General features: G+C 36.1%; 1 protein-coding gene across 2 annotated transcripts in view; it reads right to left on the bottom strand.

Moving 5' to 3' along the window:
• Positions 1-19441, bottom strand: part of PTPRF (protein tyrosine phosphatase receptor type F) — a 547145-nt gene that overhangs the window by 251106 nt on the left and 276598 nt on the right. For both annotated transcript variants that reach the window (XM_039323287.1, XM_039323286.1), the window contains exons 4-5: positions 10408-10553; positions 8836-8977 (exon numbers count right to left, since the gene is read on the bottom strand). In XM_039323287.1, coding sequence (XP_039179221.1) covers positions 8836-8977; positions 10408-10553 — 288 coding nt within the window. The remainder of the gene's footprint in view (positions 1-8835; positions 8978-10407; positions 10554-19441) is intronic.

Here is a 19441-nt window from a genome sequence, read left to right as displayed (position 1 = left end):
TTTGACGTTGCCATTCCACTTGTGACTTCCCAGCAGGAATCAGACCTAGCCCTCCAGATTGCTGTTCCACCTCTTTGCCACCCAGAGATTTCTGAATCATAGGTAAAGATGAGCCTGCTCCCAGGACCGTATTATAAAACTCCTTAGCTTTGGCAACCGTGTTAAGCCTATAACGCATCCCCGCATGGCTCAAAACAATACCCATAGGAATCTCCAATCTGAATGACATCGATCTTGCTTTGAGTTCATTAGCTAAAAAAGCAAAGTCTTTCCTGTTTCTTAAAATTTTGGATGGAATTTCCTTTAAAATAATGACATCTTGGGCGGCAATCTGAAATCTCTTATTGTAATAAGCTGTAAGATTTCATTACGCAGAGACCTCTTAGAAAAATAGATCACCACATCTCTTGGCAAATTCTTTTGTTTCGCAATCCAAGAATTGACTCTGTAGACTTTTTCCACTTCTCTGTGTAATTCATCTTTATCCATATTCAAAACAAGAGCTAGATCATTAAGCACCATCTGTGTCAGGTCTTGATTCAAATCTTCTTTCAAGCCCCTGATTCTCAAGGCATACTCCATTTCTCTGTACTGGGACATGAGAATATCCTCTTGTGAGGTTTCCACCTTTCTTTCCATATCCTGAAATTTATCTTCAATAAAATCAACTTTATCAGCGACCTCCTCCACTCTGGAATCCAATTTCACGACCACTGAAGCCAGGCCTGACAAAGCTGTTACTCTGTCTTGTCTCAAAATGGTGTTATTATCTTCTAACAGCTGCTTCATCTCCTCTTTACTTTCAGTTTTATTCTGCTTAAGGAGGTCTCTCATCTCCTCCTTAGTTTCAGATTTAATCTGTTTAATATGTTTAAGAAGGTCTTTCATTTCCTCTCTGCTTTCAGATTTACTCTGTTCAAGAAGTTGCTTCATTTCATCTCTAATTTGGGATACAGCATTTCCCATTATATCTTTAATCTCTTGTGCAGATGAACCTGGCAAAGGAGGAGAGGGTGGAAGCAATACTGATGGTGTAGGTTTAAGTTGTTGTTGTACAGTTAAAGTTGTAGGAGAGGAAACCACCTTGAAAAGTATAGAGGCCGGTTGCCTCTTTGAAGCCATTTTTCAAAGTGTTCTTCTCTCTCTCTTTCCTCTTAAAAGGAAAGAGGAGACAAAAAAAGGAAAAAAAAATACTAAAATTCTTAAAGTTTAAAAAAAGCCAAGAAAAGTATCCAAAACACAATCAAAAGATAAAGGAGAAAATTAGAAGCAGTAAATATATTCATTTAAGTCCATATTGTCTTTCCAGGGGAAAAAAAATAAAGAACAAAAGAACAAAGAACAAAGTACTTTCAAAACGCCATCTTACTTTCACTTTCCGTACCAGCAAAAAAGAAACAAAAGAATCAGAGTCAACTAAAAAGAAAAATTTAAAATAAAATACTAAACTAAAAAAAAATCCTTTAAACTGCTCTGTCTGCTTTAAAAATTACTCACCAGAACACTTTAAGCGCGGAGCTGGTAGCGGCGTTTCTTTTTGTCTCCGAAGAGGCAAAAACAGCTGGGAGGCAGAGAAAGCAGGAACTCCGAGGGAATGCTCTTTCTGTCCCCTCAAAAGAAAAATCCAGAGGGGGCTAAGAGGTTCTACCTCTATTCTTGCAATCTCTGCCCCTTCCCTTCGCCCAGGAAGGGGATTTCCGAGCCGTGGGCCAGCTGATTTTCGCTGCACACCGCGGATCTAACGCCGTCCCAGGAGGACGGCTACAAGGTAGCCGCCATCAACGTCGCTCCCCGGCGGAAGCTGATACCTTTAAATTATTATCAGTAGGGTTAAGAACCAATTCTTGTTCTTTTGATTTGATCTCTTCTTCTATTTCTCTACGTCTTTGTGACCCTTTTTCCCTAAAAACTTTATTCAATTGAATCAGAATTCCCCTCATATATGCTTTACTAGCGTCCCACACCATAGACATCGATGTTCCCTTATTCATATTTATAGTAAAAAAGTCCTTTAAATGTTCTTTACATTTTTGTATGAACTCCTCCCAATTAAATAAGTTCTCATTCAGTCTCCAGGATCTTCTATTCCCGTCTTCCGAATATAACTCCATCCACACAGGACTATGATCTGACAATGTTCTGGGAAAAATTTTCACCTTCCTCACTCTAGGGAGGAAGTCACTAGTAATCAAAAAAAAAATCAATCCTTGAAAATGACTGGTGTCTATCAGAATAAAAAGTAAAGTCTCTATCACTTGTGTTCCTTTCTCGCCAAATATCAATAAGCTCCAGTTCTTCCTTCAAATCAAAGAAAGTCATAGGTAGTTTAGTTTGAATAAAAGTTTTAGAGGAACTTCTTTTGTCTATAGTTGGGTCTAAAACCCCATTCCAGTCACCCATCAAAATTACCGATTTATAATCCAACTGAGATATCTTGCCATGCAGCAACTTATAAAATTGTTTCTGTTGTTGATTGGGAGCATATAGTCCAACAATAAGAACCTTTCGGCCTTGTAATAATAATTCCACAAAAAGATATCTTCCTTCAGAATCAGCCTCAATTAGTTTAGCTGAAAAAGTTTTCTTCACATAAATTACCACTCCCCCTTTTTTCCCAGGGGCTGGAGCAGTAAAATGTGTGCCCAGACGGGAATTCATCAAGAATTTAGAATCCTTTAAAGTTATATGAGTCTCCTGCAAACATATCAAATCATTATTATGTTGTTTCAAATAATGGAAAATCTTTCTTCGTTTCTGTGGCACGTTTAAGCCATTAACATTCCAGGTCAGGAACCTGACCATCTCCACCGGCCTGGAGCCTCTGGAGCATGGCCTGCAGATCTGCTGTCGAAGATCTTTTTGGTCTTGCCCCTCCCACAGGCTCTGTAACAACCAAACTTTCACCACTCTTCTGCAACTGCTCTTTTTCTTTACGTTTATGGGCAGCTCATGTCATCCTTTGCTCTTTTATGTCAGAATTCTGTGCAGCTTGTTCCATAACCATCATTGATGAGGCTCCTGCCATAAGAGACTCTTCCATTATCCTTATTTGTGGAGGTGGTGACAATCTTGCTTTTAAGATAGACTGATAAAAATCTCTTGCTTTGGCAACAGTAGTTAATCTGTGACGTATCCCTTCATAATTTACTATTATTCCTCTTGGAATCTCCCATCTGAACTGAATTTGACGATGTTTCAGCTCATCAGACAAGAAAGTAAAATCTTTTCTGGCTCTTAAAATTTTTGGAGGTATCTCTTTTAAAATTATCACGTCTTGATCAGCAATTTGAAACTTTTGTTTGTAAAAAGCCTGTATAATTTCATTACGGATAGATCTTCTAGAAAAATAAATAACCACATCTCTTGGTAGATTTCTCTGTCTAGCAACCCGTGAATTAACTCTAAAAAATTTTTCTATCTCATTCTCAATTATTTCAGGCCGCCAGCCAATATTAGGAGCAATATCTTTCACAATAAGCATCTTTAAGTCTTCCTGAGGGTTCTCCCTCAGGCCCCTGATACGCAATGCATGTTCCATCTCCCTATATTGTGAAATGATTGTTCATCCTGTGTAATTTCTATCTTGTTCTCTACCTCCTGCATTCTAAATTCCATCCTTGATGCATTTTCAGTAATCTTTTCCATCTGGTCATCAATCCTTTCTATGTGCAGGGCTAAGCCCTGAAAGGCCAGAAGGATATGGTCTCTTACTTGTTTGTTCTTTTTCTCCAATAATTCTTCTGTATTAGCCCTCTCTGCAATTATAAGATCTTTTACCTCCTCCTTAATATCCAAGGCATGCTGTTTTAAAGCATCTTGTAAATCATTAAGAGAAATTGCAGGAGGAGGAGGAGAAGGTGGAGGTGATTTTGGTTTCTGAGATGCAGGCTGAGGCATTGGAGAAGAAATAGGAACCTTAGGGGCGGGAGGCAGACGTTTTGAAGCCATTTTCTTAAGTTCCAAGAAGAAAGATTCTTATTGAAGAAAAAAAGAGAAAAAGAAAAAAGTATTCTTTTAAGTATTCTTAGAAAAAAAAAACAGAGAAGAAAAAGGAGGAAAGAATAAAAACCAAATTCTTACTTCTGTATTTAAAGAGTTAATCTGTATCCAGGTTTTACTTTGTAATGCAAATCAGGCAAGAAAGACGATCGCCATTTTACTTTTCACTTTCCCTTTCTTCTAAAGGGAAAGTGAACAAAAGAAGAGGAAGAGGAAACTTGCTGAAGTTAAAGGCACCATCAAACTTGAGCACAGTCTCTCCTGGTCTGCTCTGCCTGCTTTCAAATACTCACAAGCAGCTGAAAAAAAAAAGCAGATGTGGAAGCGGCAACTTGCTTCATCCCAAAAGCTTCGGAATGAAGTCTCCCTGGAACGCGGAGTTGCTCAGGCTCCGAGGGAGCTCTACCCTCCGATCCCCAAAATAACAGGGATCCAGGGGAGCTCTTACCTCTACCTGAGAGCTCGCCTCCTCCCTTTTTCCCAGGGAGGAGATTCAAGCTGCGGGACAGTTGATTGTCAAAGTCCCGCGGCTTTTACACGCACCAGGAACGGGCGGCTTTGTAAAACGCCACCATTCGTCGTCGCTGGAACCACCGGAAGCCTCCTACTCAAAATATTGATTCAAAATTATCATAAAATAAATAAATGCATTACTTTATTTTTAAGCTTATGCTAAATTTGAAGATTCACCCATATTCTGAATTCATATATAATCAGTTTTTCCCTAAGACTACTTTAAATTCAAAGACTGTATCTGAAACAAAATTAAGGAATTATTATTGGATGAAAAGTAATATCAACATTTACAGGGCAATTATTAGGTCCTGTTCTATCTTTGGTTCAGGATTTTCACAGAAGGGCTTCTCTTTAATTTTTTAAAGATTAATTTTTAAACTTTCCAGAGGTGACAATTCCTGCTTCAAAAATCTTGCAAAATGAACTTCAGTTGATAACATTATGTATAAAAATCTTCTTGGTGGAATTAGTCATTGTGGAAATGTTACATTTTCATATGTCACTGGTCACTTACTTAAACTGTGATAAGACAGAGAAACCGCTAAATTGTACACATTCACTGACACTCTGCTTTTCAGGAGAGACTGATAACTCAAAACCTTCTATGTTGAGAAAGTTGCTTAAATTATCTGTTTCCTATAGAAACCAGTACTGATAATGCATAAAAAGACATCAAAATTAAGTTATATAGATATGGGAGCTTGGCATAAGTAAGAGAATTAAAGAACAGAGATGCCAAGATCATAGATACTGTGTAAATACTTAAAGATGAAAACCTGAAAGCAAAATGTTAAGCTTCTTTGGAAGTTCTTAAGGACTGGAAAAAAGAATATGACATGTCCAACAGTTATTTCATGCATTGTATTTCCTGTGAGTCAGACTGTTTTTATGCTAAAAAGGTAAAATAAAAGATTCAGAACCAAAAGAAAAGTAAAATGAGAGCATTTCTTACAATAGCTAGTTTTTTAGGCTGACCAAATAATATGAAATAATATCTTAACCTAAACATTTTATAGATGTTTTACTCTAGAGAGAACATTTTCATATAGAAATGTGTCACTTCATTTTAAAATGATCTGTAATGTTCATTTATATGCTTGGGCTAAGAGACAATATTCAAATGTAATCTCCTGTCCTTTAATTTTTCTAATGAAGAACTATTTCTTGACAGGAACATATAATGGAGAGTGAGATAAATATGAACAAACTTCCTTGTTTTCAAACTAATTCTTATGTAACTGAGATATGGGTATATGGGCAAAAGAAAGTTAACAACTGCGTACCGTAGAAATAGAGAAGCTGATGCTAGATGAATTTTACAAGAACATATTGTCTCAGGTCTTGGGAGATCCAGCTTTCTGCACAAATCATTTGTAACTGACAACTATTTATCATTTAGTTTATTTCATGTTAAGTAACTCCAGGAACTGGGATAAAGCCAGCAGATGGTGATAGAAATTAAACTTATGATACAGTTCAGTAATCAATAAGCCTTTGAAACATGGATATGCTCTTTCATCCTTATACAATCTCCTCTCTAAATTTCAAGCTAAACATTATAAATACATTCTATGCTGTGCTCCATTTTCAGTCTACAATATCCTATCTTCCTAAGCAACGACAACTCGCAAAGTTGGGTTGACTTAAAGTCTAATCCATCTGAAGAGTCACCTTTAATATCATTAAACAGCAGAACCAGAAATCATAAGCATATTTGAATAAATCAGAAGAACCATTGTTCAGCTAATACATAATTGTGCAGCCATATTTCAAGGAAGCCTTACAAAAATAACTTAGATGTGGAGGGGGGGAAGAGGATAAAAATTTAACTCTCATTAGAACAGCTTAAAACAGAAGAATTAAAGTTATATATTTATTGGCTCCACACTGCTTTGATGTGATATAAATTGCTTAAGGCACAGGTGTCAAACTCGCAACATCACGTGGCGTGTCGCAACGTATTGTGACTTTTTTCCCATTGCTGGCAATGGGGTGGGCGTGGTTTTGGCGTGATGCATCCGGCCCGCGGGTCGGCAGTTTAACACCCCTGGCTTAAGGCTACTGTGGGAATAAAAACTATACATGCTGAATTGAAGTTCCAATTGTGAAAGCCATTGTTTGCCCACACTAATACGCTTACAAGAAATTAAATTTATAAACACATAAACCCAAAGGCCTAACAAAAAAGCAGATTAATTCTTCTTTCTTTCCAGAGTTCCTTCTGGATCTTGTTTTGTCAGGAGATGAGCATAGAAAGAATACAGATTACAGTATACAGAAGTGGCTGCCAATCTGATCTTGCCTCTATCATGCCCAGAAGAACTGCTAAAAAGGAAGATAAGGCAGTCATTCATTTCGATGCAGTACAGGAAATACTGCAACATTCTTCCCTCTCTACATTGCGTATAATGCCGCTGTTTAAAATGCTCTGTAATGCAAGCTGTAATTCCCAGTCTTACAACTCAATCACATATTTATTATTTTGTGACATCATGCCCACTAACTGTCTCTAAAGCTGTGTATGTGTATGTGTGTGTGTGTGTGTGAGAGAGAGAGAGAGAGAGGGGGGGGGGAGAGGGAGGAAGGAAGGGAGGGAGGGAGAGAGGGAGAGGGAGAGGGAGAGGGAGGGAGGGAGGGAGAGAGAGGGAGAGAGAGATTATTGATTCTACTCTTTTCCTGCTTGCTTTGCTCAAACCTTTCTTCTGCTGGGCATGCAAGAGTATTTCACTATTGCAAGTCATAATTGAAAAAGTCAGAAATGCTCAATATGATTCATACATTATTCAACTTGTCAGTTGCTCAAGAGAAAAAGGAAAGGTTTGCATATCTACCTCTTCTCCTATCAACTGAAAAAATAATTTTCAATTACATTATATGTATGTAATTTTGTTCATCAAGAGAATCTGGAGCCAGAGAGACAGAAATGCAGACAAAAAGATAGGCCAGGGAAGCAACTGCAACAAATTCACTTATGTGTGGATTCTTGGCTCCAGTTTGCCTCTTTATGATGTATCAAATTGAGAATGTTACCAAGTAAAACAAATGTCAAAATTCAGGGCAGAAGTATAAATCAAATCCTGTATTAGCCATCTGAAATGACACCAGTGAAATTAAATAAATTCTGACTGACTGAATTTTTTGTGAAGTTCTGCTTTAATGTAAAGTCTTATAGGACCTCTGTTAATACTTCTGTAGCACATACTTATGATAAAACACACAAGACTTTCTTGACAATTATTTTAAAAAATGCATAACAGCGAATTTCTGCATTCCATTATTTCTTAGAGAAACAAGAACAACCTGAGGACTCTTGAGGCCATTTTTGCAGGTTTGCCACCAGCATCCAAAATCAGAAAGGATTTTAAAACATCAATAAACCTAATAGCACTGGATAGGATTGTCAAGTTTTTCACATCCTTTTAAGTTGTCCCAAGCCAATTGTTCTTCATGAATAAAATAGACTTGAAATATCATTTTCTTGAACTTCAGTCTCATTTTCCAATGTCCACACAATTGCTTAAATTGATAAAGGTTCTAGTGACAAGGAAGTCTGAGGAATCAAAATATCCTGTGCTATCATTTTATTCATATAAAAAATTCCTCAGTCATGAACTTAGTCATTTGGGAAATAATCATATAGGATCTACCAAAATCCCCCATTAAAGAGTAAATGTTCATGAATTTGCTCTTGAAGGACCCAAATAACATTCATAAACTGGCCATGCAGCCCTAGTCAGAGCTCAAACCAGGACAAAGTTTACCCTTTCAAGTACTTGAAAATATATTTATTTGCATAAAACGGTGACAAGAGTAATACATTCACACAACCTTTGATACATAACCCTTCAGTTACAGCCAAAAGACTGTCACTCCAACTCCTTTTTCTTCTTTTGCTTTCCAATTGGCATCTTTTGTTTCTGATATATACTTCAGAGGAAAAAGACACCAGAGGTTTCCATATAAGATAGTGTAATATTCTTGGTCAGATTGTATCTGATCCATATTACTGCCTCTCTACCAGAAGAAATAAAAACAGAAATGTGGACAGATATCTACCTGATTCTGTACTATACTGTACATTTACAAATGTAAAACAAGCTGAACAATAGGTATACATTGAAGAAAAGCCATTAAAACCAAAGGAAAGATAAATAGAAATTGCTGGTTTCACACACATATACGACATAGCCAATTTTACAGTATTAAACTCTGTTTTCACCAAAATATTAAGCAAAGTTGTTACCAAGCAGTAAACTACCGACCTTTGCTATCACATGTAGTATTTAAATGCAACACAGCAATTAAGCGAGTTCTACCTACCTTCTAATACTGTAAGTTTGGCACTAGTGTTTATCTCGCCAACACTGCTGGTAGCCATGCACTCATAAATTGCTTCATCCCGAAGGACACGTAGGGGTTGAATCCGCAGAACTGATCCAGATCCATCATCAAATTCAATAACCTTTTTCAAGAAAGGGAAGTTATTACCAATTCATAACTAGAATTTATCCATAGAAGACCACTACCTCTGCACCTGTTAATATTTTAAAATTTTCAGCTGTAATTGTGAAATTATGAAGTGTTAGGGAAGTCATGCATTCCTCTATGCACAACTCCTTCACTGTCACAGTAATTAAAACTTATACCAACAGATATAACCAGATGGTTATGGCTTCAGATAGTATAAGATCCTATTCTTATAACATAGTGTAATGTTTGCAGTTGTATGGATAGATTTGGTATTATCCAAGTCAAATAAAAAACAAAATTAGTATGTTATGTATAGATAAAATTCCGAATGTGGCAGGCAGGAAGATAGGCAGATAGGAAGAGGTTGTTGCAACTGATGTTCAATTCAATATTTATTAGTATTAAAGATTTAAAATGGAATGTGCTCATAGATTTCCAGTTGTATTTAAGGTCCTCCAAAGATAATTGGAATGAAGTTTGCCGTATATAATTAACATTTTTAATCTTATCTTCAGTGAGTGAATTATGACACTGAAAATTTGGCTGCTGTAACAAATCACTGTTCAAATTAGGATAGCAATGGATACATTGGAAGAGGGGTGAGTAAAGGAAGAGGGAGCATAAACACTCAAGGCATGCTATAGAAAGAGTTTTTGTTTTATTTTGAAACTATCTATAAATTGATCAATAGAAAAAAGTGGAATATTTTATTTTAATTTGCTGAAAGAAGTGTTTCTGTAAATAAAACTGGGTGGGGTCAATAGCATCAGTCCCTTGTAGTCATCAGCTGCTCCATACATTCTGCTCTGTAGTGCTAGGATTTCTTTAGAACTATCTGAGAGAACAAGAAACCATGGAAAACAATGCAAAAAATCAAGTTGTTTTCCACTCCTTTGATACTAAATTCCACCCAAAGGGTCCATATCAGTAGACATAGGAATTAAATGACTTTACATTGATCTAATTTCAATTCATAAGCAAAATTATCACATTCCTGAAATGATACAGTGATTATACAAGGAAGTTAAACCAAAATGGGATGAAATTTGCTTCCCCCAAATAAGAATAATTAAGTCTTGTTAATTGAGAACTTGACAAGCAGGATATAACTGTACTAGCCTTCTCCTCTCCTTCTCCAACAGTTAATATGAAGAAGAGTAGTGCTTCTGAGTTGAAAGCAGTTATATATCCGTCTTAACCAACAGTAGTTAACTGTTTTATTTTCATCTTTAGATTTGCATATCTTACCAAAGCAAATCCCACAATTAACTATGCAATGTATAATGTAGAATAGTCTAACTCAAGAAAGTACATATGAGATATGTAATACTCCTTCCAGTCCTCAGATTTGATCCTACTTAATTCCATTCAATATATGATCATTCTTCTAAAATTACAAGCAAATGTTCATTCTCTACATACCTCAAATCGCTGGGAGCTGACCTTTTTTCCTTTCTTCATCCAAGTGATGCGTGGCTTTGGCTCTCCTGTTGCTTGGCATACAAAGGAGGCCACACCACCAGAAATCCCAATCTGATCTTCAGGAGTTTTCATAAAATTTGGTTTGCCTATAAGAAAAATATACCAACTGATGAGATATAGCACCTAAAATATATAGCATTTCAAATTAGGAGTTTTAAGTACAACTAAGTTAATTCCAATAGCACAAGTTTCCTTGTACAACTCCTAATGGCAAGCTTGTGGACTTCTAAAGACATGTTATTTTTCTTAGGAAACATATTGGAAGTAAGAACTAGGGAAGGAATTTGAGAATGTTTTTGGAATATTTCTATTTCAAGTGATCTATTAATATTACACACATACATAGATATTACGCACACAGAGACACTCATTTTGTTTGAGTCAGTGTTGACTCCTGGGTCTCTACAGTTTTCTTGGCAAAGTTTTTCAGAAGTAGTTTGCCATTGCTATTTGTTAGTGCTGAGAGAGAGTGACTGGTTCATGGTCACACAGCTGGCTTCATGCCAAAAAAGGCACCAGAACTCACCTTCTGGTTTCTAGCCAGAAGTGCCAGTTTCAAGCTGGCACTTATGTCTGTCTGTCTATGTCCATCCATCCATGGCTTATTTTGCTTTGTTGGGTCGTAAAACACATAAACCCCTTATTACATGCTTGCTACTTTTTAAAAAATATCAAACCCCTGGTGATGCCAATCCCCAATAATTGAATATTATTTTAAAGAGAGAGAGAGAGAGAGAGAGAGAGAGAGAGAGAGAGAGAGAGAGAGAGAGAGAGAGAGAGAGAGAGAGATTGCGCTTTTTAGTAGAGTTGAGCAGGGATGATTTGCTGACTCTGCAAACTATTCTCAGATGGAGAAGGGAGGAAATGTCAATCTAGCCAATCTTTTTATTCAATATAAATACATTTCTTTAAAAAATGTTTTCACATGATGCAGTGTGTTAAAATGACAGGATCATAATCCCAAGCTGAGCACTGAAAAATACAGAAAAATACAACTAAAAACTTCATGGAATAATACAGTCACTTTACTTATCAGCAGGTAATTTGAATGCTACAATTAGAAAGGGATATTGGATATTAATTAGAACTGAGGCCGGTCTTTGGAGAAATATTTAGGAATCAGTAGATTACAAACAATTCCTTTTCTATCCTTCTGTGTGCTATACTATCTCAGAACGAGGAGCTAATGCAGTTGTTTCATTCCAGCACTACCATTCATTCCATCTCCAATTTGCCAGGAATTTATGTATGCAATTTGTGTTTTGAAAATTGTTCTCTTGAATCTCTCTGTTTCGGTACCACTGACAGTTACTTTATTTGGATAGTCTGAGTTAAAATATCCATTATTTCTGTGCCAATTCCAGAAGATGATGCAAAGAAATCATAATATTTGCACGGTAACAGTTTTCTTATAGACTTCCTCAGAGGTCTATTTCAAAAAACAGTGGGGTGTATTGTAATTCATATACCAGGTTTATGTACTTCGCGCTGTTGCAATTATATTGTTTTGTTGAAATTATAATTTTAATTTTAATTAAAAAGTTACTAAAGCTTTCACCTCATAGTTTTTAGCATGGCTTTTCTGAAGTATCAATTAGATTCAAACAACCAATTTTCCTGTTGTGAAACATTTAAGGATTTGTATACTGTAAAATAAATTATATTAAAAGATTTCTGTAGGAAGTCTACAACTACAGTTCTGGAAACATATCTGATGTAATTTACGCTACCTGAAAAGCTATTCATACACAGCAGCAACCATTATCTATTATCACAAAAAATACATAAGGCTTTGTTGTCCCTGCAAACCACACTTAAAAACAATCATATTGTGGCACTTCTTTTAATTTTCTAGGATACATAATTTTTTAAAATTACATGACAGGCAGCTTGAACTGAGTGAACGTATGAATGCCAAATTTAAAGCATATACGGAGAAACCCTTTACTATTTTAAAATGCCTGTTTACTTAAATAAATTCATCTGATACAAAGTAAATATAATAAATATTGAGCAAGGTTCAAATTTATAGAGTCCCACAAATTATGCCGGGCAATGACATGATTTAATTTTATAACAGGCTTCAGCCAGCGTAAGTGATAAAACAAAACAAGGATAAAAAAAGAATAAAGAGAGCACAACTTAAAATCAGGAAACTATTCACCAAATATCAACTGACATATAGCACAAAGTAACTGTCAAGTTGTTTGTATTGATCTGATCCTTGAGAAGCAATGAAACAAAACAGTCACTTTTCCAGAAATTGCTAGAAACTCATCTGATAAAAGAAAAAGATATACAGAATTTGTGAGACCTGCCTAGTATATTTACTAGATTAAAAAAAGATTAGAACACAGTGGATATCTCTGTAATATAAATTGAGCAAAATAATATGTCTCTCTGTGTCTTTGTACAATCCGCAAGGGTATACATGTTCAGTGAGCTTATTTGAATATCTACTCAACATGCAGGTTGGTGGCAAAATTTAAACCAGCCCGTATGGAAGTTCTTGATGCATTCACATCACCTAAGCCAAAATATTAGATAAATTGATTCAAGTTCAAGCCTCAAACCCAGAGTCCAAACACAATTCTTTGACAGAGGCATAGAGAAAATGTGCAAATAAAGTTCTGAAGAATCAACAATACCCCAAAGGCCCAATTCCTTTAGGGTACATACTTGATAAGTGTACAGCAACACAATCCAAAGTCCCTTCCAGCTCTATTCTATTCAATCATACTTTTGCCTTTAAATCCTTAAATGTAGAAGGTATATATACTGAACACCTCTAGATAAGTTAATGTTAAATCAATCTTCTTCAGTGTCCCTTTAAAAATGTGTTGGGATTATAGTGTGCTGTCACACTGGCTGGGATTCCTGAAGTTTGCCATCATAGTATGTTGAAAATGTCAGGTTCAGAATAGTTGTGCTAAGTTAAGAGATTGTAATGAGCTATGTTTTGTCATGGGCTCTGAAATAAATGCTGATTACACAGAATATAAAATATTACAAGAAGTGGTTAATGCCTCAGGCAATTACCTCCTGCCATCTGACTCTTATCCAAACCGATGCAGTTGCTAAATACTGCCCTCTCTTTCTCTAGAGCAGTGGTTCTCAACCTTTTTAATGCTGCGACCCCCAACCGGTCATAAGTCGAGGACTACTCAACCGGTCGTAAGTCGAGGACTACTCAACTGGTGCAGCACCGTTTGCAGAATGGGACTTTTGGCGGGCTCAGCAGGGCAGAGACAGCCTGGACAATTCCTATTGGCTTTTGAAAGCCAATAGAATTAGACTCTATTCAAGAGAGTCTATTCTATTGGCTTTCAAAAGCCAATAGAATAAAAGCGAGTAGCACAGCTAAGGGAAAGGAGGAAAAAAATGGCGGACTGCGTTGTTTGGCGACCCCCGTGAAATGGTCATTCGACCCCAAATGGGGTCTCGACCCACAGGTTGAGAACCACTGCTCTAGAGCACCAGAGAATCCCAACCCTAACTTTATATCAGCCCTTTAAAACATAGAAACCTCCCAGATATTATTTTAAGATAAAGAACTCAGTTTTTAACTATTGAAGGAGGAAATGTATGTTGTTCAATGTTGACACACACACACAAAATCAAGAAATTAGAAATACTTTTTCCAAGTAACAAATTCTATCAAAAGGCATATGCTTTCATGAGCTGCAGCTCGCTTCATCAGTTTAAGCCATTCTATGTCTCTGAAAAATGAGCCACAGGTCACAAAGACTTTCTTAAAAAAATCTGTCAGTCAGAAAAGATGCCACCAGATTACCCCTGAGTTTGTACTTATATTTACTTAACTTATGAAAGTGAACAACAATTTCTGGATGGCAGAATATGTCCTTGACTGTTGAGTTAAAACAGTGGTTCTCAACCTTTTCTTCACCATTGACACCTTTTAAATACTTTTTATGGCCACAGAACATGGCCAAGGACCACCATCAAGATTTAAATTGTAACATTTCTTCAAGCCTTTGTGGACCATCTGTGACGACATCCCAGACCTCCAGGAGTCCGCGGACCACAGGTTGAGAACCACTGGGTTAAAAGATCTTTTGGCCTGAGTTAATTGTACCCTTCATACCAAAATAGGTTTCACTTTACGTTTTGAATATCTGGCTGTCTGGAGGGCACAGAAGTAGAGGGCTAATTAAAATATAAAAATAAACAAAAATGCAAAGCAGAAGAGCTTTGGCTCATGAGTACATTTTTTCCCCTTTAAAATGTCCTGCAAAAAAATTGCTTTTTCAGATACTTGGCATTCTGTGTGATAAAAGTGACATTTACACATTGAACAATAAATACAGAGATGACTGAACAAGGATGTCCTTTCGATTTCACTGAATGGGTAAATATCTACAAAACTCAGGCAAAACAAAACACTTGCCTCATCCATAACCTTTAATAGTAGAAATTGCTTATTCATTATTTAAAATTCTGTAGCAAAAAGAAATTACCAACAAAACTGGGAGTAAACCACTTAAAATTAAGTTATCTTACAGAGTGATTTGCTGGATCAACTATTTGTGCTGAAATTGTTCCTATGTTATATCCAACTTTGTCAGTATAGGTAATCCTTGACTTACAACCACAACTGAAACCAAAATTTCAATTACTAAATAAGAAGGATGTTAAGTGAGTCATGCCCAATTTTATGACCTTTTTTGCCACAGTTATTAAATGAATTACTGCAGTTGTTAAGTGAAATCTGTGGTCATTAAGCGAATCCAGCTTCCCCCATTGACTGTTGGAAGCTGGCTTGGAAGCCTGCTAATCATGATCACATGACCCTGGGATACTGCAACCACTGTAAATGCATGTTGGTTGCCAAGTGCCTGTATTCTGATCATACGATGATGGGGATTGCTGCAGCAATCATAAGTGTGAAGACTAGTTTTAAGTTACTTTTTTCAGTGCCACTGTAACTTTGAATATTCACTAAATGAAAGGTTGTAGGTGGAGGACTATCTTGTACATCTGACCATAATTAATACTGACAGCATGAAAGCATAGGATGCAGCCAAACTAACTGTACTCAAAATTCATTTTCTTAAGGTGAATTTAAAAGCTTGTTTAAATATGCAGGAAAAAAAGAGAGCAGGGAAGAAAAAAATGTGAAATTGTACTACTGAACTCTCTAAGCTTGCGAGTCACCTAGGACTTGCAACTTCCTGCTGGCTTCCCCACTGACTTTCTTTGTTAGGAGTTGATAGGAAGTCACTAATCATGATCATGTGCGGTTTAGACTTAACAATCTGTGATCCACACGTAACAATGGTAACAGGGACTTCCAGAATTGCTGTTGCTAAGCAATGTGGTCACATGACATCACCCTTTACAACCACATCATTTTGTGACAAAAACTCTGGTCCCAATTATCATTGTTAAGTAAGATTGTATATTATTCTAAACAATAATTTAGTATGCAGTGGATACATCTAAAAAACATGAGCAAGACTTGTACTCATAAACTTTCTCTCCACGATGGCTATCTGAACTTAATGTGACTGAAAAAAAATATTTCCCCTTTTTGGGAGCAAGAATTCTCCAGAATCCATTGGAGTTAGGCAGACAATAAATTTAAATAAATATTGTTTGCAAAAAATTCATTGAAAGTGTTAAATAAGTGCCTGCCCTACCAGGCTTCTTCTGTAGACCTCATGAAGTTTTTATTTTATTTTATTACTTATTTTTCACATTTCTGTACTGCCCATCTCCCTCAAAGAATAACTCTTTAGGTACTAATTATGTCCTTTTAGAACAGTGGTTCTCAACCTGTGGGTCAGGACCCCATTTGGGGTCGAACGACCATTTCACGGGGGTTGCCAAACAACGCAGTCTGCCATTTTTCCCCCCTTTTCCTTAGCTGTGTTACTCCCTTTTATTCTATTGGCTTTTGAAAGCCAATAGAATAGACTCTCTTGAATAGAGTCTAATTCTATTGGCTTTCAAAAGCCAATAGGAATTGTCCAGGCTGTCTCTGCCTTGCTGAGCCCGCCAAAAGTCCCATTCTGCAAACGGTGCTGCACCAGTTGAGTAGTCCTCGACTTACGACCGGTTGGGGGTTGCAGCATTAAAAAGGTTGAGAATCACTGTTTTAGAAGATCAGAACTCTTTCAAAAGATTATGTTTTGAAGGCAGAACAAGTATTTGTATTCCAGAATTTCTGTTGCAGTGTTCTAGATCAACCATGGTGCAAAAAAGTCAAAATCTGGTGTCCAATCTCTTTGCTACAGAACATGATCAATAACATGAGTTTGAAACAAACTTTCTTAATAAATTTAAGTGCCAAGGACTAGAGTTTAGAATTGTGATAGGAACCCTGCATCCCTCCTATATTAGTGAATTTATTAAAGCATGATCTCTTTGAAACTTTTCCATTTGTTTTACTCAGGCAATTTTCATTTCAGGCTAAGAATCCAATAACTCACTAATGACCACTCCTGTCTATTCTGTCTCTCTGTGTGACTGTATTCTCTTTCACTTTTAACACTAATCCTACAACTGCCTTTTGAATTAAGCAAAAGAATATATTTGTTTAATTGAAAAATATTTCATATACTATACAATTTAGGATGTCTAGATCTGGGGAATGTGGCATCCTTATTAAAGGAAACCAATGTGTTACATTACTTTTTGTTAAATTCAGGGCTTTTTTTCTCATAGAACGCTCAGAACGGAGTTCCGGCACCTTTTTTGGATAGAACCTTATAGGGTAGGCAAGGAGGGTTGTATGATGTGTGTGAGTACCGGCACCTTTTTTTTTTTTTAAGGAAAAAAGTACTGGTTAAATTTATACACTTTAAATTTCAAGTGCCCAAAGAAAACATCTAAACTTTTTTCCTGTAGATTCTTCTTTACAATTCCAGAAGAAATGAGTGGAAAAGCAATTGCTTTCTATAATATACACAATTAGTCAATTTTTCTCAAAATGTGTTTTCAATTTATAGTGTGCACTGTTAGTATGCTATTAAACTGTTTTGCAGGCTACTAACTTTGACTTTATTTGCAAAGTGAGGCTATTATTGCATTAACTGGATTTTAATGGATTCTTGCAGGCACTTACATTTCAACCTAGAGTTCTAATTTACAATTGTCTTTAAACCATCAAAATAATCCAATTGCAGAGAAATATATGAAAAGTTGAAAATACCAGGTCAAGAGAAAAAGCAGTGCAAAACCTACTGCCTGGAAGGAAAATGGAGGTGAATTCTTATGCTTCCAAAACACAAACATGAACATTTTTTTTCTTCACATGTTTGATACATATGATACATACGATTATCAAAAAAGACTAAAATGTTTTCAACTCCCTTTGCAAGCAATTGGTTATTAGTATAGCAACTTTTTATGTCTCTAATATAATCCTATCCCTCTATTTTAAGGAATTAAGATGAGCTCATCTTTCTTTTATAGGTAAATGTAAGGCACATACTTGGTTTGTCTTCAAACTCAGCAAACAATTTCAATTGGTTTCTGACTGGGTGATACAGATAAAAGCAGAGATGATTTAATGATTATATGTATTATTCATTGAACTGGATTCATTGACCTGGTGAGGACCGCATCCACACTGATAATGAGCAGACTCTGCAATTCATATTATATCAACCAGTTTTTTTTTTTTTAAAAAATCCTTTGGATTTTTATATGCAAAGAATTCAAAACAGAGAATCAGCAAAATAAAAAATAGGATTACACACAAGTACCTAAAATATTAAATTTCATTTCTTAAAAATATTTTAATACACAGTTAGAGAATAACTACTGTTCAGCCTTCAAGAAAAATGAAAATAGCAAGTTAGTTTGCAAACTGTTCATGTTCACAATGCTAACCACATTCCCAAACCCTGATTTTAATAGATTTAAAGACATTCTTCTTTTTATGTGGATCAAACAGAACATCATCTAGTTTCAAGAGCACCTCAGTGGTTTAATTAGAATCATCTCTTTTGGAAGGCTCATAGATTGAACTTAATAATATTATTTTCTAAAAGCTATTGAAAAAGCTAATTATCTTTACTATTATGTTTCTAATTTGTCATATTCCTGTACCCACTTTGTATGGATGTTGCAAGCAGTCACGAGAAGTCAAGCTCAACTTGAGGGAATCTACTTTTCTGAGAACAGTTTTGTATTTCAAATTTTAATTAACTCTCATTTAAGTTCAGATCCAAAGCATGAAATGTTTCCTTTTTTAGTAGAAGGGTGTCACTATCTCCTGTGAATAAAAAAGGAGAGGATGAAACAGCCTGTTTTTTCAGTTATCTTCCCCCAGTCATTCCTCCTTTCTTGTATTAATAAGTTTGATGCTTGAACCAACTACTTGGCCTGTGGGAGAAGTTACTGAGTTGCAAATTCACCAGTCATAACAGATCTTCAAATCAAGAATCTTAATACAAACAGTATTAAAAAGATAATTTAAGTCAGCATAAAACAAAATAAAACGATATATTTTAAACTTTCCATTGAATTTATTTATTTAAGCTGTACCATCTACTAAAATTCTCAATTGCTTACAATAAAAAACATAAAAGGAGATTAAAACCAGAGATATTAAAATCAAAGTTAAAATAATCAACATTTATAGTCTATTTTTTAAAATGCATTTCTAATATATTTTAAAAGTCAACAGAAATACCCCAATTCCCCACTACTTTCCCAGGTCATGAGCCAACATATTCCATAGACCTAGGGCAGGGGTAGGCAACCTTGGCTCTTTTATGACTCGTGGACTTCAACTCCCAGAATTCCTGAGCCAGCCATGCTGAGGGGAAAAGGAGAGGTTTCCAAGCTGAGCCATGCTGGCTCAGGAATTCTGGGAGTTGAAGTCCACGAGTCATAAAAGAGCCAAGGTTGCCTATCCCTGACCTAGGGCAATCACCCCTAGTTGACCCAAGTCAAGCTGCTGGAGTCTCAGAGAACCTCTTTAGATGATCTCAATGAAGAAAGG

This window comes from Crotalus tigris, unplaced genomic scaffold, assembly GCF_016545835.1.
Source record: "Crotalus tigris isolate CLP2741 ecotype Arizona unplaced genomic scaffold, ASM1654583v1 scf7180000024167.7108832, whole genome shotgun sequence".
NCBI lineage: Eukaryota > Metazoa > Chordata > Lepidosauria > Squamata > Viperidae > Crotalus > Crotalus tigris.
Note: the sequence above shows the minus strand (reverse complement) of the source record. Positions and strands in the feature narration are given on the sequence as shown.